Source organism: Ascaphus truei, chromosome 1 (genome assembly GCF_040206685.1).
Source record: "Ascaphus truei isolate aAscTru1 chromosome 1, aAscTru1.hap1, whole genome shotgun sequence".
NCBI classification, from domain to species: domain Eukaryota; kingdom Metazoa; phylum Chordata; class Amphibia; order Anura; family Ascaphidae; genus Ascaphus; species Ascaphus truei.
The window spans coordinates 364,442,118-364,466,962 of NC_134483.1; the positions used below are offsets into that span (position 1 = coordinate 364,442,118).

A 24,845-nucleotide genomic window follows, 5' to 3' on the forward strand; every position below is an offset into this window, starting at 1 on the left:
GAAGGATAGGTCACGCCAAACTAAACGTATTCGTTTCTTTGAGGAGGTAAGTGGGAATTTAGACCAGGGTAATGCAGTTGATGTGGTCTACTTATATTTTGCAGAGGCTATTGATATGGTTCCACACGAGGTTGATGTACAAAATAAAGCAAATTGGACTTGTAAAAATATTTGCACCTGGATTGAAAACTGGTGGAAGGACAGACAACAGAGTTGTCATAAATTTAACTTTTTCAGGTTGGGCTAAAGTTGTGACTGGAGTACCTCAGGGATAGGTGCTGTGACTCCTGCTTTTTAACTTCTTAATGACCTTCAGGGTGGCATAGAGTAGGGGTGTGCAAACTTTCTGTGCTGAAAGGCAACCAAGATCTCATCTTGCATTGAACAGGCAATGAATCGAAGGGAAGAAAACATAATTATGCCCCTCTATATAGCATTAGTAAATCCACACATTGTATATGGAGTACAATTTTGGGCACCACTCCATAAAGACATGAGAGAACAAAAAACATGCAGAGAAGAGCCACCAAATGAATTAAGGGGATTTATGAAGAGAGGCTAGCTAAATTAGATTTGTTTACATTAGAAAACAGGCACCCAAGAGGGGATATGATAACTATATACAAATATATTCGGGGACAATACAAGGCGCTTTCAAAAGAATTATTCATCCCAAGGGCACTTGGGTTGGAGGAAAGGAGATTTTACCAGCAACAAAGGGAAGTGTTCTTTACTGTAAGTTGATGGAATCGTTTTGGGATGAGGAAAAGCCCCCTATAGGGTTCGAGCAGCGGGCTGTGGACAGCGGACCTCAGAGACGTGCACGCGAATTGTGATATACGTAGGGTCTCCTGTTTGTGGTAATATCTTTATTAGTTATTCATCCGCGCTCCCCTTGCTCTTTGTTTTCTTTTTTACTGTAAGGGCAGTTAAAATGTGGAATTCATTACCCATGGAGACTGATGGCAAATACAATAGATCTCTATAAAAAAAAAACAAGTTGGGCATCTTTTTAGAAAGTTATGAAGGGATATACAAAATAAGTAAAAATGGGAAGGATGTTGATCCAGAGAGTAATCCGATTGCCAATATTTGGAGTCAGGACGGAATTTATTTTTCCCCTTATGAGATATTAGATGATATGTCACTCAAGTTTTTTGTTTGCCTTCCTTTGGATCAATATACTGTAAGTACAAATATAGGATATGTATCAGTCGTCTAAATTTAGCATAGGTTGAACTTTAAGGATGTATGTCTTTTCTCAACCTCATCTACAATAACTACGTAACCACCTTATGATAATAAAATCATCCTTACATGAATATATCATGATAAATATATCCTCCATATAATCCTCTTGTAATTATAAGAGCATGTAAATGTTAAGATGTTTTCATCCTAACCTCTAAACTAATTCTGATGTTGATATGACTGCACTTCACCTTTTATGTCGATCTTAAAGCAGAAGCAATATCTACATTCGGTTTTAAATCATGATACCACCATACTGGCAAACTCTTTGTAGACTATGAAGATGGAAAAACTCGCCATCTTTGACGATTACCGAGAAATTTATCATCAAATTATTTCTGTCAACTGCCCACAGAGATTGATACCTAGGTGAAAATGTAATCTATTTTTGTATTTTCTTCCCGATAAAAAGTCGCTCGTACCAATAACTCAGTTATACTGTAGCACTTATTACATGCAAGGATGTATGGATAGTGTGCACTCTACTACTGAAATGACAATTCTCTCCACTAGTTACAGTACTTGCGTGTTTCCAGAGTGTGTGGCTTATATACACTGTAGAAATAAGAACATCACACAGAAAAACATTTTAAGCCTTTATTTACAAAAGCTCTAAAAACAAAATAATATCCTTTGTTTGCAAATTTCTTTTTTTTTAATTCTTTTTTTCTTCTGCATTAAAAAGGACCACACTGTTACAATACTGTAACTTCTTTGAAAAAAAATATATATATTAAAGTATAAAGGTAATAATTACTGTATATCTAAATAACAGATTTTCTGGTATTATATAGACTTTGGCAGTGTGTGGTTAAAACACACATTTCCTTCCTAGGAATTTAGCTATTCATTACCAAAAGTCCTATTATACCACTTCTCTGGATATCATCAAAGCATGGCTAAGAAAGTACTTTACAGTCTATACAGACAATATATAAAAAATATATTGCAAAGGTATTGTCCACAAAAATAAACTAGCATTACACTCCTGCTGTAATTTTGTTCAGTTACTACTCCAACTATCTTTTGTTGTTACAACAAATATTATTTCTCTGTGTAGCAAATACAAAAGCATACCGTAATGTCCCTCGTAACTTGTTTTTTTTTTGCATGAGGTTATTCTTTTTTCAGCAATGACATTTACTGTTGCAAAATCAAGCACATAATAAATATGATTTAATAAAAAATAAAAATATGAACTGTTTGGTTAAACATGAATGGGATAAAAGCCAAGTGTTGGATTCAGGGAGGAAACACTGCTTTGAATACGTGCGGCAGAAAAACGGCATAGGATTTTATAGAACTACAGTATGGTTCTCCAATTGTGTTGGGAGAACCAGCAAAGCTTTGCTGTCACAGACCCTGTCGGGAACAAAAAGGTTAATGTACTCAAGGTTGTGTTTTTTTCTGTACATGCTGATTCAGAACAGACTGTGCCAGGGAAATGCATGGTGATTAAGCACAGTATTGTTTTCAGACTATATGCAGTTCATAAAGTGGTTATCAGTACCCCGATATATTTATTGCCGTTCCCAAAAATTTTTTTTATATATATATATATTTTTCACCCTTGCTTGAAGGGAAACAAAAAATAAACAAAGAAAAAGAAATAGATAAAACAGGATCAGCGTCCACCCACTCAAGTGCAAACAAAAATGATTGTTCAAATTCGTAAATTGCTAAAACTCCTGCTCGCTGAACGTCACCTGTACTATGGAGTTATGGCACGCAAGAGGACCATCAAGACAAAACTTCTCCAGGCCACCCAAATACTTGGGGGCTGTGAGATCTGCACTAATGCACTTAGGGCAATTGTCACATTAAGACACTGGTTTGTCTTGAGGCCAAATGGTTCCATGTTGGTACAAAGAAAGGCAGAAAAGAAATGGTTCTGAGATGTGGGGGAAAAAAAATTGATAGATATCCAAGCATTTCAACCAGAGATAAAAAACAAGCTCATCAAGCTTGGCAATGAAAAGTGCTGTCCAGTTCTTCTTTTCATGTCACGACTGCTTATTGGCTTCCTCTTCATATGCATTTCCTATGCCGTTCTGTACATAGGAGGAGCCAGACCCCAGGCCATATAGATGGCCACAGTATTTAGCATCATCTATATGATCTTCAAAGAACATCTACAAAAAACAAAACAAAAAGCACAGATTAAGGAACGACCCATAACTCTTGGTAAACAAGTTATACCACCTTATGTTGTTTATTTAAAGCAGGAGATCTCATGCACCACTTGGCTCATTCCCTCCCTCTTAGTTAAATAGCAGACTGCTCTCATACTTCTCTCATTTTGAAGAAGGCCATCCCGGTCAGTAAGGAGTCTGAGCCTGCCTGATGCTGAGGTCCTATCCGCTCCAGCTCCAACTGCTCGGCCACTTCTTGCAATCCACCCTAACACAAGATAGAGAGAATAGTTAGACGACAATACTATTACACTAGCCATTCTTTCCAGGGTGTAATATCATTCTGTTGTGCCAATGTTCAACCCATAATTTGCATACAAAATATAGACAACTTGGTCCAATACATATATACTTTCTATACTTTGTATTATAAAACTCCAACACTGATTATTTAGTGGTGTAAAATAAAAATAAAAACCTGTCAAAGTAAAGGCAATGATTTTATTTAATGCCACATCTTTGCTCTGCGATCTTTAGTAAATTTGTTTAATGCCCCATACCCTGCAAAATTACACAAGGTGGCAAGCACAAGGAAATTGATTCTTACAACACGTTAAAAGTACTAGAAAAGTAAGGGGGTAACGTAGTGCATTTGGAAAGCACCCACAAACACCAATTATCAGCCACTCTAATAAGGTTTCTAATATTTTTCTTGCATAGCTTCAACGTACAGTATGGAACATTGTACATAGAATTTTCCAGACATGACCATCACAATCTAATTTTGATGCCCGAGGCACAGAGAGATAAAAGTGACGTTCCCAAAGTCACAGCAAGCCGACACTTGACTAACGAAAATAAGGTTAATCAGTGCATTAATAAAGGCAGAATGCTCGGCTGGTTAACCCTACTTCGTATTGGGGGTGACGGGGTTAAGTTTATTTTCACTATACATGAACTATTTTCCCCTCTATACTTTATTGCCCCCATTTTGCAGGATTGTATAGGCTTGCAGTAATGTATTGCATTGTATACCTGCATTACTAGTTTTTGGACACAAGATGCCGCTACTCGAGCCAAGCCGCAAGCTAATTGGAGAAGCGTGGCGCGGTCTCTTTGTTTCGATGAGTAACATAGGTATCCATTACTGAGGCTTGAACACTCAACCGCGAGGTCAATTAAATCAAAGGGTTGCGGTTTCAGTCTCAAGTGGTTACCGGTTACAATGTATCCAGTCCCGGTTAGTAGCGTAACTTAAAAGGCGGCAGGCAATTGACGTGGGAACTCGGTTAACCGCAAGTCAATTGACGTGAGAAGCCCATAGCCCAGCATTGCTGGCTCAAGGAGAAGCCCTAACTTGGGAACGGATTGGCTAGCACCCTGAAATTTGGTGTGCCGCCCCAGAGTAACACCCCAAGCACACACACATTAAAAATATAACTTTAGTAGAAGTAGAACACATATTTTTAATAAAGTGCCTTTCTGGTTGCAGTTTTAAAAGTATAGGCAGGATACATTTTTTCTACTTGCCTTTGTAATGCATCCAGTGACCAAATGTTTTAACACCCATGAGCTTGGGCCCCTTTCTTCTGCAGACTTCAGAGACCCCCTGCTGAGGCAGTGCCTATGGGTCTAGGGAAGTGTTGCAGATGAAAGCCCCCAGAGCCACCAAGTGTGAATTAGCCGGGATGCTCGCTGAATAGGAGATCCTGTTAGTCATCTGGGCTAGTTCACACCTTGAGTCCAACTCCTAGCCTGGGAGATGCCAGGGAAAAGGGGAGTACACACATGGTAAGCAGCCAAGGTGTCAGGTTAGCACAGGCGCTGTACCAACCGGAAATCCCTGTAGTGCCCACTCTGCAAACTGTGAGCAAGTTGGGGATTGGTGAGTGGGAAATTCCCACAAAGAGGATTGGGCGGGTATGTTGGAGATATGATCTTAGACCCTATATACATGCCCCCCAAGCTATCCCCGTTGTCTTTTTACCATGTGATTGAATTTCCACCTCGCTTCTAAGAGTGGATAAGAGCAGCACCAACAATTCCGGAACGCAACGAATTAATTTCAACGGAACCAAGGACATAACTCTGCTTCAGGATTTCGTTAATGCTGGGGGTTATCGAACTTTGCACTATTCAAGTACGTATTGGGCTGGCAAACTGCGCCCCTTGCAAAAGGACCGCACTTTAAAAGACATTATTCCGGTGCTTTGTTTCGTCTCTGGACATTTTATCCCATTCTCTCCTTCTGTAAGTGTTTTGTCAAGTATATTCTGTCTATTAAGGAAATAAATGTCAGATTATTTTGCTCAACCGAGATCCCCAAAATATAAAATTGTTGATAAGGTCAGTCCATTGTGACATGGACTTTGAACCAGGTTTGCCTGCTTGCGTCAGAGGCAGTGTCTTAATCTTATACAGTACCACTAACCAGCCGTGCAAGTAACATTCCAGTTCTTAGAAGTCAGCTAAAACAACAACTAGTGGCCTACACCTACTGTCTCGGTGGTTATATTGTTAGATAGCAAAGATACGTTCACAAGCTCCACTGGCCCGGTACATGGGCAAACGGGCAACCAGCTTTTTGTAAGGCTGTTTGAAGTGATTCCTTCAGCCTGTTATATGAAAAAATTAAAAAGGAAGGGCTGGGGGCGCATGCGCGGCGGCTAGGTGAATGGAGGCTTAAAGATAAGGCTCCGTCCCCATCGGCACAAATATCAAACATAAGCGGCGAAAATAGTTATTGTCATTCACAAACGGAGACAGATCTAGTATCTGGATCACTCCAGGATGTCAACTCGGGCAAAGGCTTGGAGAGGCGACCCGGTCCTGACAGATTATTTTATGAAAAATGAAATGGCTCAGGCAGGAAGCTCCGGCGCACCTGTACACTCTAGGGGCTCTGATTCCGAAAGGGACTTGTCGGAGAAAAGTAACGCAGCAAGGGATCAGGACTTGGTTACAAGGAGTGACATGATAGAGTTCTGCAAGGACATAAAAGCATTTTTCCAAAAAGAGATATGGGAGACGAGGAAGGATTTAGACAGCATAGGTAACAGGACTGACGCGCTGGAAACTAAGATGGATGATACCATCAAAACGCTACAGAAAACAAAACTACTGCCTACCTCAACACAAAAATACAGGATTTGGTTGATAAGCAAGAAGATTCGGAGAATCGCGAAAGGCGTAATATCAGATTAAGGGGGGAGCCAGAGACCTTCACAAATCCAGAGGATTTTACTGCAAGATGGCTGGAGCACATGTTCCCAGATAAATCTGAGGCAGACCGCCAACTTGATAGGTGTCACGAGTCCTTCATTCCAGACCAGGGGGATCCCCCCAGGACATTATCATTAGATTTCACTTTTTGAAAATAAAAGATGCAGTCTGTCAAATCGCTAGGGCCTCTAAGAACCTGGAATTTGAGGGTACAAAGCTGCAGATCTACCAGGATCTATCCCCCCACCACGCTGGCCAAGAGACGGAGCCTGTTACCTGTCACCAAGACTCAGAGATAAAGGAGTCCGCTACCGTTGGCTATTCCCATTTGGCCTATTGGTGTTAAAAACCAGTATAGCACAAACTCTAAAGCACCTTGAGGATGGAAATATGTTTCTGAAGAAACTGGGCCTGTTGGCGAGCCCCCCCAGTTCTCATCACCTTGTTCCGGACTATGATCCAGCTCCAGAGACCTCCTGGAGAATGAAGAAACAAGTTAATTGAAACCAATTAAGGCCAATTGAGTTCTTAAAGGAGTCCGACCCTACTATCCAGCTATGGCAGTAAGATGCTTTCCCTGCCTCCAGTTCCTACCCCCTCTAGCGGTCGTGTTGAGAATAATGTCCTGCAGCCATCTTGAATACCGGCGGTACGTTGAAGAAGTGGATGGTGTGACCTCCAGCGGATATTTCCGCGGCACATCTGACCCCCACATACAGGTAAGACCCACACCGGACGAGGCTGGAGGGGACAGTGCAGTGCGGTCCCATGAAGGAATAAAGAATAATAATAATAGCATGTTCTTTATAGCACTGCTAGTTTTACGTAGCGCTTTATAGAGACATTTTGCAGGCACAGGTCCCTCCCCCGTGGAGCTTACAATCTATGTACTGAGCCGCTAATTGAGCCAGCTGTGCTGAAGTAGTGATATCCTGAAAACCTGACCTGTTTGTGGCCCTCGAGGACTGGAGTTGTGCAGGCCTGTATTAGAGACTATAGACCAATAGAGCTATAGGCCAATTTCTCTAATCAATACGAACATAAAAATGTATGCAAAACTACTAGCCAACAGATTAAGTCATATCCTGCCTAGACTGATACATCCAGATCAAGTCGGATTTATTAAGGATCGCCAAGCAGCAGATAACACACGACGAATCATTGATACGATAGAAATAGCCAATAAGAAAAAGATACAAGTTATGATGTTAAGTCTAGATGCAGAAAACACCTTCGACAGGATTGACTGGCCATATCTAAAAGCAACGCTTGGAGGTTTCGGGGGCAGGGTAGGGAATGCAATCCTGTCACTACACGGGACCAGCGGCAAGAGTAATAAACCAGGGATTCCCGTCAGAAGCCTTCAAAATTAAAAGTGGCACTAGACAGGGCTGTCCACTCTCACCCCTCTTATTCGCCCTATGTATGGAGCCACTTGCGGCTCAGATCTGTAATATGTTAATTATCAGGTTCACAAGATAGCATTATACGCGGATGATGTCTTTTTGACAATCTCAAAACCCCTTACCTCTCTGCCGAACCTGTTTGACTTGCTGGGTAAATTTAATAAAATATCTGGCTTCAGGCCAAATCTGAAGCACTAAATATTAATCTCCCAAAAGAGCCTGAAAAACTAACTGGGATCAATTTTAATTTCAATTGGCAACGTGCGTGCATCAAGTACTTAGGGGTCCATATCCCTAAGATATTCAAAAATATATGTGAAGCAAATCATCCCAAACTCATTAAGACACTTAAAGACGATATAAGAAAATGGTCGTCCCACAGAATTTCATGGTTAGGGAAGATATACAGCGTTAAAATGAATCTCCTCCCACGTATCCTATATTTATTTCAGACTCTACCTGTGCCACTGAGACTGGAGAATATACTCTTGCTTCAGTCTGCAATCTCTACATTTTTATGGGTAGGGGGAAAAAAAAAAAACGAGAGTTAAGAAAACAATCCTAAAAAGAACACTCCTGACCGGGGGACAAGCGGTACCTTGCCTGTTATCCTATTATAAGGCAGCTCAATTATGCCAAATTTCCCAATGGCAGATAAACCCAGCATTGAAAATATGGGTGGCATTGGAAAGTAAGGTTTGCTCCCCATTGGAGACAAACTTCATAATCTGGCTTCCTAAAACAGCTCGCAAATCGCTGAACTGCCGCTCTCCTCAAATGACCAATTCATTATCAATTTAGGAGGCCTCAAAATTCAAATGCGCTCTGACCACCAGAAATTCTTTGATGTCCCCCTTGTGGGGCAATATAGACTTTGCTCCGGGCCTGTCTAGAAGCGACTTCAAGTTGTGGAAACAGAATGGCATTAATAGACTTAGAGATTGTATTGTATGTCTTTATTTATATAGCGCCATTAATGTACATAGCGCTTCACAGTAGGAATACACAGGGTAAACAAATAAATAACAGATAATATAAATAACAGGTCATGGGAATAAGTGCTTAAGAAATAAAAGTAACATTAAGGAAGAGGAGTCCCTGCTCCAAGGAGCTTACAATCTAATGGGTAGGTAGGAAGAACGTACAGAGACAGTAGGAGGGAGTTCTTGTAAGTGCGTCTGCAGGGGGCCAGGCTTTATGTATCATGTGTCCAGGATTATCCACAGTGCTATTCATAGATCTGGAGGAGAACAAAGCAATCAAATCATTTGAGCAAATTCGCTATGAAAGACCCCCCCTCCCCCCCTACCCCCTCCCCATACCGAATTCTTTAAATACCTCCAGATCAGAGCATTTTACAACAAACATACCTCCCGCCCCCCCAACTACATTTGTGAAGCTCTGTCTAATTGAAACGGACACCCGTGGACTTACATCACAGATGTATAGGGAAGTGATCGGTTCTGGATCCGGGGGGCAGCAAAAATTTAATTATATGGCCCAATGGGAGGTGGGTCTGGGGGAGGTGTTGGAGGAAGAGGATTGGAAAGCTATAGTTACATTCGATCTTTTTGGAATAGATGTTAACATGGAAACTGCGTTGATATCGAAATTGACATGTCATTTTGTATGATAGGTGATTGTTTGACTATACAAACACAAAAAAAAAAAAAAAATACAATGTTTGAACCCTTTATAAGATTTTCACAGGAACAAAAACAGAGAATAGATACATAAGGACAATCTTGGTGCTTGGAAAATAAATGATAACAAATCTTGCTAGAAGTGCTCTCTGTTAGAGAGCATGTTCATTACACCTGTAGTACAAATAACAAAACTCATGGAGTACATTTTCCTCTTATTTGGTGAATATCTATTCTTTGCCAACTTCTTGTGTGCTTGTGAGATCCGCTTATCAGGTGAATAACGGCACTAGAAAAACACTCCAGAAAATAGAACAAAAATTAATTTTAGCATTTAATGGCACCTACCTTTAGGTTTTTACAGCTTTTCATTAGGTATTTCACATCGTATATCACTGGGAAAAATAGCCGCAGAATTTCAAAGAAGTCCAGCTCTACCTCAGGTAAGTTACAATTTGTCAAGATCTTTATTAGATAGCCAAAGTCATAACCACTGCAATAGAAAGGGATAGACGGGTCAAACACAAATAAAGACCAGTCCATCCAAAAAATACATAATATAGTTACAGATCAACCTAATTGAGCTAAAGCTGCAAACTATCAAAAGATCAACTGCCTCAAAAACAAGTTACAGCGTAAACCCATTATAACGCGATGCATTACAACGCCAATCCGCTTATAACGCGATGCAAGCGTGGCTCCCAATTTTCATATTTATGAATACTTTACAACACGATTATTGGTGTCTTAAATACTTTATTGTACAATGTATATAATTGTACATTATTTCTAACGCGATCCGCTTATAACACGATGTGATTCTTTGGACCCCAAGCACAGCGTTATAAGGGAGTGGAGCTGTATTTATTTCTTCTTCTCTGGGACTCTCTTGCCTGCCAGCTTCCACTCTTTTGGTCTTTAAGGCTCATTTGAAAACATCCCCTGAAAGCAAGCATTTCAGTATGATGGAAACACCAGTAACTAATACACCACCCAGCCAACAATCCCACTCGATTGCACTTCTATTTATTCATGCTGTTTATGTATGCCTTCCATCAGATCTTAAGAGAGTATGTGCTAGGGTAAGGGATTCCCTGTGCTTAGTGTTTACTTTCCGGTCTAATACAGTCTAATTCAAGTATTGTATATGTTTACAATAAAATACAAATGTGAACTCTTATTGTAAAGCACTGCATACATACAGTAGATGAGCTCTACATATGAACAACAAACATAACAATAAGAAGGATTGTAAATCAATAGCATAAGCAAAACTGTTGACAACCAGTCTATCCAAGGTACAACTTTCATCTCGAGTTACGTAAGGTTTTATATTTGTACCCCTTGCATTTTTCTACATCCAGTAGATGTGGTGCCTATATTGAAAAAGGGAGCTAGATCACAACCAGCGAATTACAGTCCTGTAAGCCTGACATCAATAGTGAGGAAGCTACTTGAAGGTTTATTAAGGGACAATATTCAGCAATAGATTTTGGATAACACAATTAGTAATAAGCAGCGCAGATTTAGGAGCGATATTTTAAGCCAAACTAACCTTATTAGTTTCTTTGAGTAGAGAAGTAGGAATTTGACCAGTTGATGTGGTATACTTAGATTTTGAAAAGGCTTTTGATACAGGGCACACAAAAGAGGTTAGTGTACAAAATAAAGGTACGTCGTCTGGGTGAAAATATTTGCACTTGGATTAAAAAGCGTTGTAAAAAAATGTGACCCTTTCAGATTGGATTAAAGTTGTACGTGGAGTACCTCAAGGTTTAGTACTGGGGCCACTACAATGTAACTTGTTTATTAATGACCTTAGAAAACCATAGAAAGCAAAGTTTCCATCTTTGCAGACATCACTAAACTAAGTCAAGTAGTAAAATCAGAGCAGGATTAAGTTTCTCTACAAAAGGACCCGGAAAAACTGGAAGCATAGGTAGATAAATGGCAGATGTGGTTTAATGCAGTTAAATTAGGTTGTGCATTTGGAAGGTAAGAATGATCATGCTCCATACAAAGAATATATATATATATATATATATATATATATGTCCTGAGGGATCAATAAAAACAATTACATACAGCGCTATTGAAAACATCCCCATACATCCTAGGGGAGGGCACAGGGAGGCATCATTAAACTGTAGGGAGATGTTCTGGATTTATGCCCTTGGGACGATGGCACCCAGGGGCATGAACCAGGACTGGGAGCTAAAACACTTCCTTAAATAAATGTACAAACATTAGTCAAGGTTTCCTAGACTTAGTGGATACTCTTGCTCTATATAACCACTAAAATCAAATATCTGTGTCCCTTTGGACATATAAGTTCAAATTAATGTGTTACAAAACTATTTTTACATATACCACTGTTCATTGTACCTTAAAATCCGTGATGATATAGGTATATTCCCAATAAGCAATTGGTGTTATTAATCCAGATTTTTGTCCCCACATTTGATTAAAGTTTTTTGAGAAAAGATTTACCATATAGGGGGGCAATACAAGGATCACCATACAATACAATGCATTGTGTCATAATAGGGACAATTATGTGTCATTTCCATTAGAGTATAAACAAAACAATATAAATCAAGATTACCCAAGAAATACACATAGACTGAATAATTGATTTAAAAAATACCATTTATTTACAGTCACTTAAAATAAAATAAAACCGAGTCCAATATTATCATTTGGAATTCATGTATTACCTCCATTTCAGTTTTTAGATTTGATATATTGTTTTTAATATCTTTTTGTCAATGTCTTTATGTATGTAGCCTAGTAACTATTGCTATGCTAATGTTAATGTTACTGTATATTTCCTCCTTTACAGTTTTATTGTTGGTCCTTTCCCTCCTTTCCTTTCCCCCCCCCCCTTCCCCACCGTTCCTGCCCGATCATCCGCTCACACATGGTTTCATGCACCTCAAGGGGAGGCTCTTTGTTGTTGTTAGGATTGAGTAATGGTAACTATGTAGCATTGCTATGCATTATGACGGAGAAGGTGCCGCGCCAGCGAGAGCAGCGCGTCATCCTCGCTCGGCAATACACTACTCACATGGAGCTTTCCCATTGGTTGCTGACCGTGACCAATCAGATTGTAGTTCGGCGATTTTCGCGCCAATACCACGCAGAGCGGTGACGCGGGCAGGCGGGGCTTGATCTATAAAACTGTAGTGGGGGATAGACGCAAATCAACGCTTTGATAAAGGACATTTCACGTCCGAAACGCGTCAGAGTTTTTTCACCCCGATATCATGTATCAATAAATAACTTTTTAACCCACACCTTGCTGGTCCCCTCCTCCTGTTTTGGCTGTGCACCGCTGCAATCCCAGGATTTCCCTTCTACAGCAACTCTGAGCGTGATGCACGCACCATAGGAAGCTGCCAATCGTGAGTATGGTTTGTCTCCTCCATGTGGAGACTTGTTGATCAGTAACAGTGTTGCAGCTAAAGTGTTTAGTTCAGCAGAGTACACAACAATATTGGTATATTAACCCTTCATTTACTCTTGCCTATGGACTATTATATCCTATAAAATCACTGCTGCACTTTAAACACTGGGTCCAATACTCCTTTATTCTGGCTTCATATGCTTCCTCTACACCATGATATGTGGACAATTCAATTCATCAAGTGAAATAGAGTCCTACTTGGATTGAGCACTGTTTATTGGGATTTGTCCCAAACCTTTTTACTAAGAAAAAAATAGGTCAAGCCTTAATGTAGAATGATTTGCAGTGCTTGTACACAGCAGGATTAGCAATACTGCTCAATGTCAGGCAGTAGCTGCAAATGCTAATAGTATATTTTGTATAAAACAGGATATGGATAGAAGAGGAGATAGCATCATTTTGCCACTGTATAAATCCTTAGTAAGACCAAACCAGTTTTCCACAGCACTCCATTAAAAATACAGCTCAAACATTATAGCGCGATCCACTACAACGCGGATCCATTTATAACGCAGTCCGAGCGTGGCTCCCGTTTTTTTGGGGGCAAACTTACACACACAACACACACTCTCCCTCCCTGTACCTCCGCTGGGGGGGGGGGGGGGGAGAGGTGGATAAGAGAAGGGAGCTGGTTCCTGGCCGGGGGACTCACAGAGACAGCTGACAGCCTGGCTTCTCCCGACTGAGATCCTCCCCTCCCTCTCGCAGACTCACAGCTTCTCACAGATCAGCTGCTGCAGACAGTGGAACTGCCGCTGCGACGCTGGACTCAGGGAGAGCTGGGAGAGTTATCCCAGCTCGCCCCCTCCGACGGACGCAGAGTACCTGATCGCGGCGGCCATTTTTTTATCGCGATCGCAGTTATAACGCCGCCAGATCGGGTGGATCCCGAGGACCGCGTTATAACGGGGTTCCGCTGTACATTATTAAACAATTGCAGAAGAACAGCCACATTAATAAAGTGTATGGCTTATCAGGAAAGGCTATCCAAATTTGGTTTGTTTACATTAGAAAACAGCATCTAAGAGCAGATATGATAACTATTTGCAAATATATTCAAAGTCAATACAAGGAACTTTAAAAGGAAACTTTTCATCCCAAGAACAGTACAAATTACATAGGGTTGTCACCCCTTATGATTAGAGGAATGGGCATTTCACTAACAGGAAAGGGCCATTAACAGTTAAGACGTGGAATTTACTACCGATGTAGACTGTAATAGCAGATACAGTACTATAGATATCTCGAATAAAAGGCTAGACATAGTATTGGAAAGGAAAGGTATACCATGATATGTTAAATAAGTAACATATAGGAAGAATGTCTATCTATGGAAAAATCTGATTGCCATCACTAGAGTTAGGAAGGAATTTAAATGTTTCCCTTTATGAGACATAATTGGCTACGGTTTAATTAGAGTTTTTTGCCTTCACTGGACCATTAAAAATTTAAATATAGGAGGAGTATCTCAGTTGACTAAACTTAACATACTGTGAGTTGAAAACTTACGGACAGGTCTTTCGACAACCATCTACTATGTAACAAGTTAGCAATAAAACATTGAATTTGGTGTACACAGATGCTAGATCGGCGACATTTACCTATGAAAAGAAAGCCACTTCACTCCTTCACATAGTACCACTCCAGACGTCATAAACAGTTCTGCAAAATACTGCGTTTCAATGCCTTCTTCCTCATGCTTTTTAAACTGGATCCCAGAAGATGTGAGCAGTTCTATTGAATCTTGTGCATACATGTCTTCCCTACGAAGGACAGAAAATACACCTTAAAACCAGATGGCTTATATAAAAAATTAAATCTATACAATACTTATTCTTAAGATGTACATACATTTGCTATATATTTAACTTAATTTTGCAATGAAGAAAAATATAAAAACAAATAATGTTTTCAACATTTCTAGTTGTTGTGGGGTTTGCAGGCACTTCAATGTATCAGAGAAGAGCTTAAAAGCAGACTCCTACAGACGAAGCCAAAGTTATTGCACCCGTCGTCATTCAGTAAGGCACTATATCGAGCAATTGGAAATCACACGACCACGAGTTAATTGCACCAGTGGAAAGGCATAAATCATGCGATAACGGGTGCACTAGCATCAGCTACATCTGTGTCTGTTACCTCAAATTGCTAAGTCTATATATCTACAATAAGAAAATTAAATGCAATATCTTATTTTCTCTTAAGAAACCAGGAGGTTGCCATCTTGGATGTTTGACGTCACAAGTAGGTTAAAACGAAGTGTAAACTGGTATGCAAACAAAAGAAAGTAAAGCTTTACCGCTATAATTGCCACATGGCTCCTGATCACATGGCGTTGCCAATCCACTCAATCTTTAGAATAGAGTACAACACTGTACTAAAGTAAATATTAACTCCGTTACAAAACCATACTGGATGGACACTTCAAGCTGATCAGGAGTGAGCTCTTCACCACAAAATACTGGAAGATTCCAAACCGGAGTACATTCATTCAGCCTCACATGGACCTGCACAAGCAATGGCTGGGAGATACTTTGGCACTAAAAGGAATACAAGATGGACGTCTCTTTTCTGTTTGCAACTTGCAATCATCTTTCCTGTCACTTTCAATTTAACAAGGAGATGCGGTATAAAAACCTCACTATTTGCCTCTGTTTCCTGCATACAAAAGGTCTTTCTTTTAGCAACCATTAATGATTTCAATACAGCCAAGCAGTTGCTTGCTGAATGAAGCAACGGTGCCACACTAACGATAACCAGAAGTATAGCACTTTGGACATCCACATTTTAAACTTTGAGGAATTGGGTCTTGCCCAATGCGCCTTTTAATAGGGGATCGACAATGACAGAATTTACTATAAAAGTTTCCACACACCAATCCATTCAGTATTTGTTAAAACCAGCCTAACCCTTGCAGATTGCTATTTTGTTTAGCTATACTTTACATTTATCCTGAAATAGTTTAATTGTTCTTTGGTTATGGAACATTTTGCTTGTTTACAATAAACAGAGCAATCCGTGAATCCTAAAAATACATATAAATAATGGGTCGAAGTGGGCTCAAAAGCTTATACATTTGCATAATTCTTATGTGCAATAAATTGGCCATCCTGTAGTCTTGTATATTGCACAGTAATATGCCATTAAAGCGGATTTAGTTTAGGTCTTCAAGCAATACATTTCTGATAACTGCCTAGTGCAATTTCACTAGATTTACACAGTAAACTGCTGTTAGGGAAATGCCTCTTTAAAATAACATTCAAAATAAATGGCTTTGCAACACCCGGTTTAATTATGAAAGATAAACTGGGAGTTGCCAAGCCTTAAATTCTATCACTGTATAGATGCAATGGATTATTCATGGCCAGGTTTTAGCCCCCAGTACTTTTGTTTAGATGATTTTTAGGGTTGATATGGAGCCACAGGTTGCAAGTCTTAAAAAGACGCCATTCGTCACAACAGAATGATCTTCCAGAAGCCCTTGTGCCAGATCCATCTAGCTTTACTTAACCCCAATACTGCACATTGCAGTACCAGGCCTCTCTGACAGATCGAGTTTAAATAAAGTTACATGGATTTGAGATGGCAAAACAAGGATGGAAGGGAAATGCTGGCGTGTTGCTGTGGTTGTGTGCTAGTGATTTCACCAAATCAGGTCTGGTTCCTTTGCACCAGGGGGAGCCAACGCCAGTCCTCAAGACGAAGACTAAGCCACTGATTGAGTCACCTGTATTGAAGCAGGGAAGATTCTGAAAACCTGACCTGTTGGTGGTCCTTGAGAACTGGCGTGGCCACCCCCGATTTACATCATTGCTCTTATAATTGAAGGGGATATCCCACCTAGGGCGCGATTTAATATGCTCAGAAGACAATTGAAGTCGAGGATAGTGACACAGTAGGGGTAGATTTGTCTGCTTTTCAAAAAAAGGTTATCTCGCCAATATCCCTGTCAATGATATGATTTATGTACAATGTATTGTTACAGTCCTATATATGTTCCTCTTAAAGGATGTAAAAAAACAGTGATGCAAAGCTTGGTTCAAGATTAGGTACCTGCAGGGGTTAACTATTTTGCAAACGGAGTTTGGTACTGTAGGCCTGGACACTGATTGGATTAGGCCCATTGTTGAGGAACCAGGGAGAGGCCGACCACATGCTGAGCAGACTAGCTTTGCAAAAAAGCTGTAAGCCCCAGGGCTATATCTGTATGGTTCGTCTATGGAAGGGGATTGTATCAGCATTGTCCTAGCCGACCTTCAACCCCAATATTTATTTCTAAAATGTTTTACCAGGAAGTAATACATTGAGCGTTACCTCTCGTTTTCAAGTATGTCCTGGGCACAGAGGTATGATGACAAATAATACAACAGTAATCTCATCAACAGGGTCTACGGCCGTGTGCAGAGACCAGGAATATTGTCCCTACCCAGACTAGCTAGACAGGGGTATAAATATGACTTCTCCCCGGCCTCGAGAGTCATTCTTGGTGAAGGCTGTGTGCCGACAGGCAGAGTCACTGTAATGGAAGAGGTGTCAGCAGAAGGCAACAGAGGAGACCCAGTGCAGGGGTCTGGAGTTTCTAGCGGAGCTGCGGTCTGTGTTGGCAGCATTGGCCGGAGCGGTTTGGAGTGAAGCAACAGTGGGGAACTTAAATCTGCCAGCTGGCGGAGAGCAAGGCAGTGCTGCCCATAATACCAAGGACAGCGGCTCAAGTTGGGAGTGCGTATCGGGGTAGGCTTCCGTACGGAGGTCCTCACACCTCAGACTTTAGGTTGTTCCCCCAGTTGGGCAAGTTTGTATGCGTTTTATGTACTGCAAGTTTGTGGTAACTTTTTCCAATAAATTTACTTTTGTTCAACTCTGCAGTTCGGTCTAATGTACTGATACCTGGTGTAAATTGTCAGGGTCTCCTGTGACAAGCAGTTTTCGGCTAAGCACACCGCTTCAGAACATATTGAATCAGACCCCTCGATGGCAACACCCTCGCCGCCCCCCGACATGTATACATAAAAATATATACTACAAATTGCTTTCTTTAGAAAGGTGCAATTAACATCCACAGTGAAAATGTATCTATTACATTCCTGAGAAAAATCTAGTAAGAAGCTGGTAATACTTTAACTTCCATTCAAGTGAATAGAAAATAACACTATTAACAGCTTCTAATGACTTTTGCTTTAGATCCATAACCTACTACAGCTCAACCCTGTTGTAACGCGATCGCTTATAACGCTGCTCCCGTTTCTAAAAAGCATTCTATTTTAATTATTTTTTTAAATATCCAATGCTTTATTGCCAATGGACACACACAGACAGACACACACACAGTCCCTTTGACTGTAAAACCTTGAAAACACCGTAACATTTTGAGGTGACCCTTAGAATATCTTTGTCGCGGGAGCAGAATAACAGGCCGCCTCCTTCCGGACAGAATGAGATTCTCTGACCAGTTTTTCAAAGGCAGGCACCACATTGCTCTTCCAGCAGCGGATGGGTTAACGTTCAAATTGCATACAGCCAGTGATGCTTCTCGACCTTTTTTTTTTAATGGGATGGTCCGTGCTGCAACAAGAACTCTAGCTGACAGCAGACCCACAGCATAACACCGCGGTCACAGCAAAACTCTTCAATACAGATTTTGCTCTTGCAAGAATTGCTTCTACCAGGAGGTAAAATCCTTTGAGATGTGGTGGCCTTAAAATGGCCTATTAATCCATATGCAGCCAAAGGGGGATCACTGCGGCCTCTTTGGCAGAGCGCGGGTTAATCTGTCTGCTCTGCATCCACACATCTTCATAGACTGTAATGTTTTTTTTCTTCTTTTTCCGGAACTGAATCTTTATTAAACCTGTTGCTTATTTTTGTGTGGGGGGGGGGGTCAGCATGTCGACAAAAAAAAATCTGTCTTAATGTATAAATGTATGTAAAATGACGACTTAACATTTTTGTTTGTTTTTTTATTTTAATAAAAGTCCTTTTTATTAAGCTGCTGCCGGCGCCACCTCTTCCCTCCCCCACACAGACACACTCCCCCTCCGGCGGACACGGAGCTCGCTTTGGCCATTTTTTTTCACGATCCCGGTTATAACGCGGTCTCATTATGTGGCCCCCGAGCACCATTTTATAACCGGGTTCAGCTGTATTAATTAGGGGAAGAGTAAAAAAAAAAAAACAACTTATTTTCCAGTTGCAACTGGTCCATCACTGCTACCACACAGATTTATTAAAAACCATCAATAAAACTATATTCAGAATCTATTCGGCCTTCTAAAGTTTAATATACCTTGTGTTTTGCTTGACAAACTTTGTTAGAAAATCAATAGATGAACTGGATTAGGTCAGAATACCAGGTGACCGGTTTTCATAATGTTGGGCGATAGTAGTTCTCAATAAATTTCCACCATTAAAACCAAGATGTGTAGCTTTCTGGGAAATTGTTGATGATGCAAAGAAACTGATCTATGCAAAAACACATTGTTATACAGCAACTGAATTATATTGAACACCAACACCTTTACCACAGATAAATAACTAGGAGGGATTCCAGTAGTCAAACCAAGAAAACTGATCATGTGAGTATTCATCACATTTCAAAGTGTGGGGAAACAGCCTCAGACGAGGAGAATACAGCCAATACAACACAGGCACACAGTTTCTACAAAGTGCAGGTCTCCTCAAAGACAGATACAATATAGAACTCTACTCACAAGTTCACAATGCAGTTCTCTATTTAATGTGCCAACCAAGAACAGTGGAATAACAATGGTACCCGATGAAAGCTACATTTGGGACCTGAAACATTGTTATTCCACTATTCTTGGTTGATCTTTAAATGGAGAACTTCATTATGAACTTGTGAGTAGTAGAGCTCTAGTTTCTATCTGTCTTTGAGGAGACCTGCACTTTGAAGAAATTGTTGGTCAGTATTAGTCACATGCAGTAAAACAGTAGGTTTGCAAATGTCGATTTAGAAGATGTTGCAACACATCCAAAACCATATTAGAAATGCAATACTGTAAAAGCTGCAATCCATGCCGGCGGAGTTTTTTGCTAATGGTTTTAATATTTAAGCAGGGGATCTCCAAAGCTGAACCCCGTTAACTTCAGCCCACTGCTCCCTCTGATACTTGCATATGAAGTAGGTGCCGTTAGCCGCTCACCTGAGCCATCATGGTTCACAATATGTCTGCTATTCAAACATTTTGCGTCCTGCTGACCAATAGGAAGCAGTGATGTCATCGGTGCAGCTTCCGATAGACGAGGGAGCTGTAAACGTTAAAGCTCTGCTTGCTCAGCCGGAACAGCGACCGGCACCTACTTTAGAGGCAAGTATCTCCAAAAGCAGAGGGGCCCAGAAGCATACATACATATATATATATATATATATATATAGACAAACAAAAATTTATATTTTTTATTGTTTTTTTTGCCCATTTGTATTCCCATCAAATGCAACACTTGTGACATGGTATGGTCACTTCAGATTTCCGGTCATGTGACAGTACTATGAATTTGCAGCTATTGCCAACAGCAAAGTCAATTGAATCTCTAAGTAGAAAATCTATTTACCTCTCCCTCCACCCATAATAAATCAGCAATTCATTTTGTTTCATCAAAACAAAATACAGGCATACCCCGCTTTAAGTACACTCACTTTAAGTACACTCGCGAGTAAGTACATATCGCCCAATAGGAAAACGGCAGCTCACGCATGCGCCTGTCAGCATGTCCTGAACAGCAATACCGGCTCCCTACCTGTACCGAAGCTGTGCGCAAGTGGGGAGACTATAGAGCCTGTTACAAATGCGTTATTTACATCAGTTATGCACGTCTATGGCGATTGCAGTACAGTACATGCATCGATAAGTGGGAAAAAGGTAGTGCTTCACTTTAAGTACATTTTCGCTTTACATACATGCTCCGGTCCCATTGCGTACGTTAATGCGGGGTATGCCTGTACTCAAACCTCAAAAAAAAAGGGTACCATTTGTCTCAATATTATTGAAAGGAAAAGAATTCTTGAGGAAAAATAATTCTGCCAACTATTATAAATCCTCTAATGAAAAGGTAACTATAGATTGGCACTTACGTTAAATTAAATTTAAAATTAAATTGCCATGTGGAAGTTCCTGGTGCATATTCGCTTTGTTCATTCATAAATGTCAGACCCAGCTGTATTATCTTTAGTAAGTCCACATTACAGCGCAAAAGTTGGTACTGGTAGTCAGCGTTGCTTCTAAACTCCCCTATAGGTCTTGCAACAACCCCTGGAAACTCGGTGTCCTGAAAAACAGATGTTTGGAACGTATATAAAAAAAAAGTGATCATATACAGAAGCCCATATACCCCAGCACATTGAACAGAAAAACAAAAGCTTTAATAATAAATAAAAGCTTTATGCGGGATTGAAGCATTAGAAATTAAACACAACCATATTATGAAATAAGAAAAGAGCGCAAAGTACAGTATTTCAGTCATGATGTGCGTCATATAATGTGCGTGTTTTCTGGTAGATCGCTACGCTCACAGGCGTCTCAACTGAATTTTCAAACAAAGCTTTATTCTGTGGGGCTACAAAAATAAAAAAATGAGCCGTTTAAATTTAACGTATAATCGACTACATGTGGCACACGTACAATTTGTTGGAGCGCTCCACTCTTTAGGTTGCTGATTTACAAGTCATTATTATATTGTAATGTGTATTCCTGACACACGATAGTATTTTGTTCATAAGTATTTATGGCCTAGATTCACTAAAGGTCAATAAAATAAGTTAGCATTTGTGTTTAACGGAAATGTTCTTTATCTAAAGTCAATTATAAAGCACTGATAAGGGCCTTTTTACCACGGCAATGTCAGCGTGCTTTTCTTTTTCGGTGTATGCAAAAGTATGATTATCACCTACTTATAAAAAAATATATATTTGTTTTTCCATTCAGGATGGGGTTAAGCTTATCTTGCCAATGTATACAATACCCACTATATACATAGGGGAAAAAAAAATTCAAAATAAAACAAAAACGCACTGTCCACCTTAACAATTATATCATGATAGGGAAAGGCAGATACAAAAAAACAACAAAAGATTTTGTCCAGTAGCGGCACCATAATTATGGCCAAAAAAGAAATATATTCACTCACCTTATAAAAGATGTCCAAAGTATGGTTCCAAAGCAGAACATTTTATTTACTAATAAAGTCACGAATTTAAACAGGACATTGCTTTACATTGAATGTTTGTTCAACAGATTATCCAAGCATGTTTCAAGACACCACACACACACCTCTTGGAGATATAACTGGACTCTGCCTTTTTGGAGACGTATACTGAATAGATCAGGCCTGCACAACATGCGGCCCCCGGCACTCACTGTGCGGCCCGCGGTGGTGGCTTTCCCCCGAGTCCGCTCTCCTCCTCCTCCCTCCCCAGAGTCCGCTCTCCTCTTCCTCCCTCCCCCGAGTCCGCTCTCCCTCTCTGCCACGAGCCGAGCCCGCTCCTCCCCCCCCCCAGCCCGCTCTCAAGACTGCACGCTCTTGCAGTGCGGCACTTCCGGTGCCCGCTGCTTGAGATCGCGCACAGTCCTGCCTGCTCTGGCGCCATGATCTGAGGTGCAGGGGGGTGAGGGGAGGTGCAGGGGCTGATGTGAGGTGAGGAGGTGCAGGGGCTGATGTGAGGTGAGGAGGTGCAGGGGATGATGTGCAGGGGAGGTGATGCGGTGATGCGCAGGGGGGGTGAATGATGTGAGGTGCACGGGGGGAGAATGATGTGAGGTGCACGGGGGGGAGAATGATGTGAGGTGAACGGGGGGGAGAATGATGTGAGGTGTACGGGGGGAGAATGATGTGAGGTGCACGGGGGGAGAATGATGTGAGGTGCACGGGGGGAGGGATGTGTGTGGTGTGCAGGGGGGTATTGTGTGTTTGATGTGGAGGGGGAGTATAATGTGTGTGGGTGAGGGGCAGAGATGGGGGTATGAGAGATAGATGGGTAGTATCGCAAAGGTTGATGGTGAGGGGTTCTGGGGGAGATATGAGGATGATGAGGGGTGCTGGGGGAGATATATGAGGATGATGATGATGAGAGGTGCTGGAGTTCAGATGATGATGATTTTACCCGTGCGGCCCAATTTTTTTTTCCTTGAAGCAGTTCGGCATTTCTCGCTTTACTAGTTGTGCAGGCCTGGAATAGATATTTATTAAAACTACATAGGGAGATAACCTCACCGCCAATTCACCAACTGATGGCATGGCACGAAAAACGCAAAGTCGACGGTTACTGGCACGGCATAAATTTAAGAGAGTATCATAAAAACAAATGCATACCAAAAGGATTTAGGAATAAGGAACATTCCCATTGGCAGCTATAATTACACTTTTTGCACAAAATGTTGCTACATTTTTTAATAGTGTTCTTGCAATTTTATGTCACTAATCATTTTGTCTATTGGTTTCATCAAAATGATCCAATTTCACAATACAGTACTTGCATCTTTCATGCAAGTATTAGCTCAGGACATTATTTCATATAGAGATGCAACTGATTTTTTTTAAAGAAAATTTAATTATTGACCTCTCAGATGCAGCCATTTTGGATGTTAACCCTCTTTATACTAGTATCCCACTCCAGAAAGGGATGGAGGCTACAAAACAAGCACTAATGAAACATGAGCTCACTTTCTGCTGATAAGTGAGCAAAAATGTGGCTATCATCTCGACTGAAGGATGTCTTCCGCTGCTCCCACCGCCATCAGGATGTTGCTGTGGTCCTCCTCACCCAAGTGAAAAAATTCCCCGGGAACATCACTACCATACATAATTACTAGGCTTAATTAGGAATAAAAGGACTATCTGGACACACACATACACTTTCATAAAGGAAGAATCCTTGCACAATTTTTCAAAACAAGAAAACTCTCCCAATCAATTCCTATGTAAATTCAGAGACAGCATGAAATGACTTAGTAGTAGGAATTGGAAAAATTCAGATTTGGGAAGATTATATTTGATTTGTAATTGCGTAAGAGACTTTAATGTTCCAGAATATTTTTTTATTTTTTTTAATAGTCTTATAATTCCCACCTCTTGCCAAGACATTTCTGTATTCACATCTATCTGAAAATGTAGGATTGAAGAATAGTGGGAGCATTGGAGATTTGGCTTTGGGTTAGACCAGCTTTTTTGGCCCATTTATCCCAGGGGGAGAGCAAGAAATTGATGGAATGTCATACATTTCTCTGGGGTCTTTTCATTTGGGAATCCAAAGTACATGATCCAATGGGGTTGGGGATAACGTGCGTTCGATCTCCACCCATTGTTTGGGATTTGTTTTGGCGTGCCAATCAATAGTTGAAAATTGTGCAGCTGCTAGATACAAGTTGGAATTAGGAAGGGCCAAACCACCTTTTACAAATCAGTGTCTGTAAAATAGACAGAGGTTCTTCATTTTTTTACCGAACAATTTATTTATTTTTGATTGGAAGATATTCAACTCGGAGGAATAGAAACTGTAAGGGCCTGAAAAAGGTATAGTAAAATCGGGGAAGTATGTTCATCTTAGTTGTGGCAATTCTACCCAGCCAGGAAATCTCCAAATCGCCCATGAATTCAAATCCTTTAGAAGTATCAAAAACAAGGTGGGGTCATTTTGTGTGTGTAGGTCAGTGGGATCTTTAGTAACAAGTATTTTAAGGGTCGATCTTTCCAACGGAAAGAGAGGATTTAAGGA

At 40.6% G+C, this 24,845-nt stretch overlaps 1 protein-coding gene across 2 annotated transcripts in view; it reads right to left on the reverse strand.

Moving 5' to 3' along the window:
• Window positions 1-2,346: 2,346 nt before the first annotated feature.
• Window positions 2,347-24,845, reverse strand: part of CNOT7 (CCR4-NOT transcription complex subunit 7) — a 35,335-nt gene continuing 12,836 nt past the window's right edge. Inside the window, exons 3-7 of one of the 2 annotated variants that reach the window (XM_075610085.1) lie at window positions 21,210-21,403; window positions 14,722-14,883; window positions 10,003-10,147; window positions 3,541-3,651; window positions 2,347-3,383 (exon numbers count right to left, since the gene is read on the reverse strand). In XM_075610085.1, coding sequence (XP_075466200.1) covers window positions 3,255-3,383; window positions 3,541-3,651; window positions 10,003-10,147; window positions 14,722-14,883; window positions 21,210-21,403 — 741 coding nt within the window. In that variant the 3' untranslated portion in view covers window positions 2,347-3,254. The remainder of the gene's footprint in view (window positions 3,384-3,540; window positions 3,652-10,002; window positions 10,148-14,721; window positions 14,884-21,209; window positions 21,404-24,845) is intronic. The other variant, XM_075610086.1, reaches the window with a different exon arrangement.